This window comes from Magallana gigas, chromosome 1 (genome assembly GCF_963853765.1).
Source record: "Magallana gigas chromosome 1, xbMagGiga1.1, whole genome shotgun sequence".
NCBI classification, from domain to species: Eukaryota; Metazoa; Mollusca; class Bivalvia; order Ostreida; family Ostreidae; genus Magallana; species Magallana gigas.
Window position 1 is genome coordinate 27,915,206 of NC_088853.1, and position 10,921 is coordinate 27,926,126.

The 10,921-nt window shown below is 32.3% G+C and overlaps 1 protein-coding gene and 1 long non-coding RNA gene across 2 annotated transcripts in view; both read left to right on the top strand.

Annotated features, from left to right (window-relative positions):
• LOC105336714 (uncharacterized) overlaps positions 1-10,921 on the top strand; it is a 408,324-nt gene that overhangs the window by 371,966 nt on the left and 25,437 nt on the right. The gene's annotated exons all lie outside the window — the stretch shown is intronic.
• The window catches only part of LOC136269886 (ankyrin-3-like), a 4,088-nt gene continuing 2,495 nt past the window's right edge, over positions 9,329-10,921 (top strand). Inside the window, exon 1 of the mRNA XM_066065562.1 lies at positions 9,329-10,921. This exon is cut by the window's right edge and continues 2,495 nt beyond it. Within this exon, the coding sequence (XP_065921634.1) occupies positions 9,565-10,921 (1,357 nt within the window). The 5' untranslated portion in view covers positions 9,329-9,564.

Below are 10,921 nucleotides of genomic sequence, written 5' to 3' on the forward strand. Positions count from 1 at the left end.
ACATAAAAGTAACCAATAATCTTAAAACTCATCCACGCACACTAAAATAATATCGAAATGTTAAAAAGATCTCTTTTTCATTATTTTTACTAGAAGTGGGCATATATAAAAAACTCAATATTCAATTCATGTTTGAAAATACAAAATCTCACGGATCATATTAAAACAATTAAAAGTTATTTGTTCTTCCTTGCAAAATGTTATCATTTTACTGGAGACATGCATGTGGTTTTATTTTTTAACATTTGCTACATATAATTTCCGTAACTTATACATCTATTAGGTTTATATAAATATTCGTTACAACGTTTACACAAAAGAGTGTTAAAAATAGTGGATAACAGTTCTTAAAATATTAAATCGCTTGTTTGAGACCTGGTTCCGAAAATCAAACCGATAAGGAAGCAAACCTAATCCCTAATAACACTACAGACTGAATGCTTTATTAGAGAAATACATGTACTTACTACTTAATAACAAACTGCAATAAAAGTTATGATCGAATGTGCATTTTTTATTCAATAAAAAAATGACAATAGCTAACTGTCAATCATCTCAAAAATCCATAAACCAAAATACAAATTCAAAGCAGTACAACACAGACCTCTAAAACGATAAAGATGGGATCAGATGCCTACAAGGAGTAGGCATCTCCTGCCGACCGGTCACATCAGCTGTATGTTCATTGTCAAGGTCATTAAAAGCGGAAGAAACCGTAATAAGTCTGGTGTATAAATAATGGTCTAAGAAGAATAAAAATAAAAGCGTGACAGCATGTATTTTAATGAAACATTGTATTTACGGACAGGGTCAATGTTTCGACCATTAAATTTGCGTAAAGATGAATATAAGTGATGGTCTTGATATTCTTGTTCCAACAAACTTGTTTGTTAGTTTGTTGTTTGTTGCCTGGTTCAAGAATTTGTTCGTATGTAGAGCATGAAATACATAAACCTCATAAGAAGGTGATGATAGTATATTGCTACGTTAGTATGGGAAGCTGACGATGGAAACAAATTAAAAAGCATCACGTTTATAATGTACGACATTTGTTGTAAGGTTACCATTAAGTCTTTTTCTAATAAAATATCTAAATATGAAACAGATGGCTCAGAATCTGTGGTACCTTTTATTTCAAGCGCACTTGGATATATTGGTGTAACGTAAGGGTTAAAGTAATTGTTGTTAATGAGTAAAATTTATTATGTTCATCAATTCTTGAAAAGAAACTTTAATCATTAATTCTAATATGAAATATAAAGAAAAACCTATCTGTTTGGTTTGGTTTAATATATTTTGACATAAATGATAAATAGCAAAATCGGTTTTAATAGGAATTCAAACCAGCAAAAAACACACTGATGTAGAGATTCAAGAAGCTCGAGAACCATTTCTTTCTCAAAATCAACATGCTGTAAATGAACTGGATGAGGAAGGTATGAGAACTTAAAACTTTTCTTTAAATGACAAACTTTGTGGGTTTTTTAAAAGTATACTTGACTTACCATGGTTTGCAAAGATGTTTAATTTTTAACTTTAAATTTCTTCTTCGAAAAGTCGTTACAATAAGTTACAAACATTTGATTACGTTATTTATGTCTGCTCCGTCTGAAATGATATAATATACCATATTTTAACTTAGCCGATAGTTTCACTTCATTAACAAATTCGTTTAAAGTACATACCTGAGGCGTGCTTCTGCGCCAGTTTCACACATTGATTTGGAACACATTTCGAACGGAACTGGTTGCTTTTTGCACGGCACGGTTTGATTTGTGATCGATTCTTTTCATGCATGGTGCAGCCTGCTTATTGCACAGTGTACTTTGCTAAAAATACCTGCATCCTTTGTAAATTGTTTGCGCGCCTTATCACTGAGGTTCACGTGGCCTGAACGCTTTTGCTAGCCCGATTGACGTTAGCAAATTGTAGTTTTGACATTTACTCTTTCTTCATGTATTGATCGAATGAAAAATCACCCCGTTTTTGATACATAGCATAAAACATATGCTTTCAACAAGTGTTTACCCTGATGAAAAGAATTATTTTGAAATTAAGAAATAAGATTTCGTATCTGATATGTCTTCTTTTCAATAGCATAGATCTAATTAAACAACGTCGTTTGAAATCACTTGCCCGTAATGAAACGTCAAAACATTTAATTGACATTTTTCTGCGCATGCCTAATAAGATTGTCAATTTTTTTGTGATTGATATTAGTCTTTGGTGATAGTTTAAAAGGAAATCCTCTTAACATGACCAAAACGATCAATGAGAACACAGCTAGAAGCGTTGGAATATTGCTGTGTGTTTTGATCCTCCGACAGACTGTACATGTATTCACTTTAAATTTGCTGTTTATTTTATCCTCGTCATTGTTTTACATAATAAGCAATCTGAAAAATACTTTATTTTAATGAAATGTTTCTATTTCATAAATGTAACATTAATTTTTATCGGCAACTTAAAACAATCCAAAGGCTCTGATCAAAATTTAACCAAACCGGTAGTGTCTGTGATAATTAGCAAAGGTCAACCAATGGTCAAGGTTAATTCATAGTTCTTAACAGTTTGGAAGTTGAATGGAAATCAGTAACCCTGACGGCAAGACAAATAAATGTGCTTATTTCATATAGGAAATACATTATACTGGTTGAACACTTAGAAGTTGAGTTTTGAAACCGTAGAGGGAAAGACAGTTTTGATTTTGATTGAATTGATAGTACCTGTGTTTGCTTTAAAAGAGATTTTCTTATCATTACTGAAAAGAACAATTTGACTTTTATCGTTTCATTTAGCGTGATTGTTTTTGTTTTTATATCGGTCTGTCGATAATTAAACATGTATTTTTCTATTTCTATATTAAAAATCAAGTCATTCAAAACATGTTTAATTATTTAAAATTGCTATAAATTGCTCTTGCTTGATTCACGGTGTAGTACCTAAACGGCTGCTATAAGTAAAAAACAGCGTTCCGTATTTTTATTCGAAAATTGAACGGTTGCTAGTTGAAAAAGCATGCACGAAACGCATGGATCAAGCCACAAAATTGTCGAAAAATGTACCCAAACCATGTAAGTGTTTGAATAATCCGTGTGCACGGAACATGTAAGGTATTATTATAATATTTTATAAATGTAGTTTGGAAAATAATCCTATGAATAACCAAAAATAGAGAAATATCCTTGGTCGGTGACGAACTAACAGGCTGTTAAAACCAAGTTTTAAGCTGATTTTTTCATCTACAAATCATAGTTTGTTTGTTCTATATTATGAAAAAAAGCATTTATCTATTCTGAATCATTAAGTAATACGAAATAAACAAGAAAGTATATTTTGATCGAAATAATTTGACAACAAATGATTTTTTAAAGTTGCGGTTGCTATTTGAAATACTGATATGTTCGCACCGGCTATAAACTGAATACGATGCACCGGCTACTATATGAAACTTAAATTTCTTTTCCAGCTAGAAAAAGAAAATCAAACTTATGGCTGCACAAGCCTAAACAATCTAAAACACATCACACAGTATGTGACACAGAATGTGACAATCGCAACTTCTCGGGCCTTTCCGGCAAGCTCGGAAAAACACCTCGAATGTATTATCTAGGCTTCCATGACAACCCCCCTTTTTATAAAACTTGATATAAATATGACACATTTTACGATCTGTTGAGATGTGAGCTATACTTCATTAAAGTAAACGATATACACTAATATATAACACAGAAGCGACATACAAGATTGTCTAGCCAATACTTATTTTAATGGGAAGCGACTCCATTTTGTATAAAATTCTAACATCCGGTGATGTTAATACATTCGAGGTGTTTTTCCGAGCTTGCCGGAAAGGCCCGAGAAGCTGCGATTGAGAATGTGAGACATCAAGTGCTTCAACGATTGCAACTCCACCAAATCGCGTTCAACCATGCAGCGCTAATCTACGAAATGCACCCTTAAAAGCCATGATTCCACAGTAACCTATGACATATTAAGTCTGTCCAAAGTTACTGTTTCTTTCACCTTTGAGCCATATGTTTTTTAACAAAATACACATAAAGAGAATAAGAAAATTTAAAATCAATTAAAAGAAAAATATTGAATATTTGTTTATGGAGGGTATACCGGGAGATTTTCACAGGAATAAAAACCGATTTCTAATGGAAATTTGTAATTGGAAAATCTGATATCTTTTTCCAATTCGGAAGTGTCTCAGAACACCTTAACATGATTTTCTATTGATATCATATGGGTATCAGAGTTCAAAATTCACTATATATACCGGTATACATCTCAAAAAATGCAAGTTAGAATTTCCAAATTGCAAAGTTAAAATTTTTGCTTCTCGCAAAAATTTATGATGTACTATTGTATACAGGGAAATATTTGCCCGTTATATTTTCGTCCCTTTCGCCTCTCTTGTCAGCGGGCAAGTACTACGCAAACATTAACTAACCTCATGCGGAACGATATTATTTTCATGAAATGTAAAAAATTGATAAAGGATGAACTGTGTACATTTATAGGTAGGTCATACAGGTCTCAACTTCTCGGGCACTGCTAGCTCACATCTCGACGGATAGTAAAACATCATGTATTTAAATAAAATTCTATAAAAATAAATAAAAAAAGGGGGTGGGGTGTCATGAACGACTATGTAATACATTCCACAGGTGCATGAGGACGGGACCCCACCCACCCACAACAACATTCACCCCACATTCCCCAGTTATTTTTTCATCATTTATTTTTTTTAATTATATGTTGATGTATTGTATGCTACACTAAAAATTCACAATTAACGCGAAACAAACCTTATATTAAAAATATACCAGTGGTTTATATTTTTTTATACATAGCTTATTTAGCGTTAATTGTGATTTTTTTTCTAGTGCAGCATACATCAACTTATAATCAAAAAAATAATTGATGAAAAAATAACTCGGGGATTTAGAGGGGGTGATTAATATCCGGGGGGGGGGGGGTCCCGTCCCCAAGCACCTATGATACATTCGAGGTGGTTTCGAGCTCTGTTGGAAAGGTTGGAGAGTTGCGAAAAACGTATTTTTAAACGGTTACTATAGAATAACATACATGTATTTCAACTGTATGATTCAGTGCATATACATGGATGTTATTTCATTCAGGTTAGAAAGTGCACATTTCCAATAGAAACCGGTGTCGTTGTCTAATAGTAGCCGTAACATACGACTTATCGAGTAAAATCGTCATAGCTTTTAACAAACAAAGAAAATGGATAATTCTTGCAATCAAACTATTCTGTGTACAAATATTAAGAAATCAGTCGCTTCAATTTTTTAAAAAAAACTTTGATTTTGGCGCAATCATGTCCAACAACTTAATTCGACTGCACATGTGCCCAAATCAACGACAGTTATTCGCGAAGTTTTAAGTCAATTCTTCATCTTGTATGTAGGTAGCTGGATATTTTAGTGTTGAAATGTGTGTTACGTTCCATAAGGGTTGTCAAGTTTGCAGGTTAATTAAAATCTTTGAGAAAATGAGCATTTTGTTCAATCTGAAAAGAAAAATACTTACTGTGTCGGACATTTTTTTCAGCTAGTAACCGTATAATTTTCGAATAGAAACAGCGAACGTCGTTTTTTTACGGATGGCAACCGTTTAGGTACTACACCGTGTGATTGTTTTCTTAATTGTCGCTCAGTTGTAATTATGACAAGCAAGTTTCTTGATTTTTTTTATTCATGTTATTAGAGTTTTACAGAATTCAGTTTGTTTAAAACACTAGCAAAATAATCTTTTATTGTTGTATTTTCATCACCAACTCACTGAGATTTTCATAATAAACCTAGTGTCAATGTAAAGAGAACTAGAAGACAACTTCATTTTATTACACAATTTACGAAAATATTCCCTTTATCGATATTATTTCTTTTCAATTCTAATCCAGGATACATATTTTAGTTGATGTCATTAATTATGTCGTTTTTAGTTTTCAACTCAAATGTCAGTGAAACTCTTGCTAAACTAAAAATAAAAGATACGATCGATATATTTATATTGAATAGAAATAATTGTCACTTTTGTTAACAAATAGGCTCAAAAAATCAAATTAAACTAGTGCAGCATTTAGTACTCCCATGTCTCTGATTCATTACAAGATAGCACTTTCGTGAAGCTTCCGGGGGTTTAGTTACGCGACATAAAGCGTTTAACTTGTACACCAACTGCTTAAAAAAACGAAAAAATAATTTTTTACCAAAATTATGATCATGTCCCTTTAGTCAAGTATCAAACATCAAGTATTTCATTAGCGACAATAAGAAAACATTCTTATTGCTTTAGCAGCTATCAAAACAAAAAAGATCGGGAATTTCATGGTCTCTGGATCACGGATTTAGGTCATAGGGTGATACAAATTGGGCTACAAATTAAAAGTAAAAAAAAAATAGATAATAAATTGTCAATAATGAATTAGATATGTGCTCTATCTTAGGAAATCTACATTGATTTCATTTGCATTGTATACCTGTAAAACAAAATGAATGCATTTTTTGTGCATTATACATGAAGCAATATTATAAAAGATTGACCATTAAAAGACTGCGGGTCTCTCTTAGATTTTAAAGTTTTGGCTCTAGGAGCTACCTGTATGATGTAGAAAATCAAAGACTCCCCCGACTAAATCCCCCTCCTCATATTCATGAATAAATGTTTTTGAAACATCAACTAATAAAAGCGGGATAACAGTCAGAGGAGTCTCAGATTTGAAAAAAAAAACACACCATAAAGTGGAGGTCAAAATGCAAGCATGAGGCTGACTTGTAAATCTAACGTCTATTGTTGTCAGGTGACCCTCAAGGCATGTGGACCTCACATAATTTGTATCAGTAGCGATACATTTGGAATATTTTATTTTTCTTTATAAATTTAACCTTTTTTTGACTGTCGTTTGAAAATCCCGGACATGCTATAAATCCAAATCTCTATTTAAAAAAGAAGTTTGTGCTTGTATATGTATTTTTTTTTATCAAAGATGCCCTTGAAAGAATTTAGATGGTCTGTGCAGACGCATTAAAACAATATTGTATTTACCGGGAAAGAAAAACTTATGAAATCTTACAGTGGTAGCAACGTTATTGTTGACAAACGACACGCACGATTCTGATACACGAACGATCACGCACGATACGCGAACGATCACGCACGATACACGGATGATCACTAACTTACTGAATTTTCACGATACACGAACAAAAACGATAAAACACGCAACCGAACGATTCTACACCATTAAAGACGCAAAATCAAAATTTATCTTTAAGATTAGAATTAAGAAAAGGTATTGCTTTAATTTGTATTGCTTTATGTTTGTGTTTTATTGAAAAGCGGCATGTATGGTAGCAATGCACTGTTTTATTTTTACGAGTAAACAATTAACACATCCATATAACACAATATGATGCATACACAAATTAATTTTTTGTCTCCATAATGAATGATAACTTAAGTGTAAATGAATTGAAGATAACTATATGAAATTATTTGCATACGAGTTGACTGTTTATGTAATTCAGTACCCTTACGTACGATTTGATTATGTGGGATAGAGGTAAATTTGTTACCTTGTTCCATAGAATTTTGATTTTAAATTTTGAATATTTTCTTTATTTACAGTACATTATTGATTTATTTCTATTTTTTCTAAATTTTAAAGCGTCTATAAAAAAAATATTTCAAACGAATGTTTACACAGTGAACCAGATAGGAATGCATATCGTATTCTCATTTGAAAGAAAAACGTTGGGGATAATCGTTTAGTTTAAAACGGAGAGTGGGTAAGCTTGACTGCTTTCATTCAACATGTCGCTCTTGCTAATCTGATTAAAAGTATGTGTCAAGACACAATGGATGCTTGATATAGGCTGATTAAAACATTATGCAAAACTAACTCGACCGAACAAAGGATTGAATAAGCTGTGGGAATACTTGAAAAGTGTATTTAACCACGAAAGAGAGAATGAATGTTAACAACTGTAAAACAATACTTGTCATTGTTTTAAGAATAAATCCTGACATTCCGTAAAAAAAAGTTACAAAACGAAAAAACCACACGATCACGCACGAACACGCACGGTAAAAAACGCAAACTATTTTTCCTGATACACGCACGATCCCGCACGTAACACGAACGATCACCCACGTTACACGAACTATTTAACACGATTGGCTTGTCAACAATAACGTTGTTACCACTGTAAGCATAAATAAAAATTTATTTATGTATCTGCAAATACATTGATATTATAGTAAATTCATATCAATTATTCAGTGCATATTGGTACTTTGACGGCAATTGATGGTGATGATAACAGCAGAAACGATAAGTTGGGCAGAGGTAATTCTTTTTGTTGTTTATATTAATTAAATTTATTTATTGATAAATAAATAAAATCCTCAAAAGTATGTCAAATAGCCCCATAAATATGTATATTCAGCATTAATATACTTCTACATGACTGCATTTAATAATTAAAAGGAATTTCAATGGGTATTCATATAAAAATACGTGTATAAATCAAATTGATATATAGCGTAGGTGTTAAAAAGTATAACCTAATGATCGTGGGTAGATCCCAATGGCTTTTTATACACAAAGATTAACCGGAAAATACTATTGTTAAAAGTTCATAGTTCAGAGTATTTCTAACTAATTAATTATAATTTATTATAAACTTTTTTTTTCTAGATATTTTTACAGAATTACCATCGGATCAAGCCCTCATCAATCAATGGCAAAACAACAACGAACTTTTTGTTGAAACAAAAGCGAGTAAAGAAGTGGAAAGACTCATAAATGTTCAGAATATTGTAATCGTTACTGGTCACTCTGGGTCGGGAAAATCAGCTACCGTGCACCATATTGCACTCAAATTTAGAAGTCAATTTTGGAAGGTAAAACCAGTTTATTCTGTTATAGACATAATACAGGCTATAAATTCATCCACAGACATACTAAAAAAAAAAGTCATGTTTGTTCTAAATGATCCAATCGGCAAAGAGTCATTTGATGAAATAGAATATACTACTTGGAGAAAATATGAGGAAACTTTAAAAGCGTGTGTAAAGGAAGTCAAAATTCTGATGACGTGTAGGAAACATATTCTGAATGACGATAAAGTGACAGGACTTTTGAAAAATAGATCAAACATCGTAGACATAAGCAATGACCAATTTAAACTAAGTGAAAATGAAAAAGAACAAATTTGGAGTAACTACGCATTCAACGAAAATGTATCCAAAGAAGAGTTATCAAAAATTTTTCAAACGGATGCGTATTTTCCATTATTGTGCAAATTATGCTCTAGCAGAAAAATCAAAGAACACGAAAAACTAAGATTCTTTACAGAACCCGTCGAGGTTTTGGAAGAGGAAATAAATATTTTTAGAAAATCATTCAAAGAAAAATACTGTGCTTTAGTTCTTCTTGTATTGTTTAACAATGATCTTTGCGTTGAAGATATACAAGAATCCTCAATATCAACTGAAAAATATGGCCTTGCTTTAAAACTGTGTGAAATGCATAAAAACACAGCACCTCATACTATAGATGATGCTTTTGAAACTCTTCAGGGATTTTTCGTGAAGAAAATTATCGACAATTATCATTTTTACCACGACTTTGTGATGGAAGTTACCACTTATGTTTTTGGAAAAAATTATCCTCTGCAAACAATAAGATACGCAGACGTTGGTTTCCTCAGAAAAAGGGTAACATTAAAATGTTCTAACGATTACAGTAATCAGTTCAGTATACATTTAAAAGACAAATACATTGAAGCATTAGGGAAACGACTTTTCGAAGATATTTTTGGAGAACGCTTACTTGATGTTGTACTCAATCCTTGTTTGAAGAATGAAAAAATAATTGATATTTTTATAAATGAAATGAAACATCATCCAGGGAAATTAAAACTGTTACTTGAAAAGAAAAAGGTTCAAATTGATCATGAAGAAATCAATCAAACGTCAAATCATTTCTTTTTATCTAAACTTAGATTTGTGAGTTTAGAAGAGAAAATATCGCCTCTAAGTGCTATTATTATATTTTGCGACACAAGATTGTCCTTATATTGTCTTAATGCCTTGCGACAGAATCAAGCGAATTTAATAGGAAATTCCATTTTTTCTTCTGTTTGCTGTAATGGCTCAAAAGATGTTTATGCTATGTTTATAAAAGATCATATCAAAAAATGTATGGCAGAAAAATGGAAGTTTCTTTATCCAATACATATCGCTTCTGCGTTTAATAATAACGAACTACTGCGTGAACTGCTTCATAACGGCGCTGATGTGAATCTAAAAACTACCAATGCAAATTACTGGACTCCCTTAACGCTAGCAGCTGGAAGCAGTACGGAAAAAAATGAAGAAAATGACACGAAAATTTCTCATTTAAAACGAAAAGACACGATAGAACTTTTATTGAATGAGGGAGCAGACATAAATTTATGTAAGGAGAACGGAGCCAGTCCTCTCTATATAGCTTGTCAGGAGGGACACGATGACATTGTGAAACATTTGCTGGTGAAAGGAGCAGATATAAACTTATGTATGAAAGACGGGGCCAGTCCTCTCTTAATAGCTTGTAAAGAAAATCATGAAGACATTGTACATAATTTACTGACTAATGGTGCAAACATTAACATTTCTATGAAAGATGGGACAAGTCCTCTCTTGGTGGCTTGTCAGGAGGGCTATGAAAACACAGTGGAGATTTTGTTGCAAAATGGGGCAGATATGGAATTGCGTAATAAAAACGGAGACAGTCCTTTTCATAAAGCGTGTGAACTCGGGCATAAAAACACCGTTCAACTTCTACTAAATAATGGAACAAATATAAATGAATGCACAAAAAATGGAGCTAGTCCCTTCA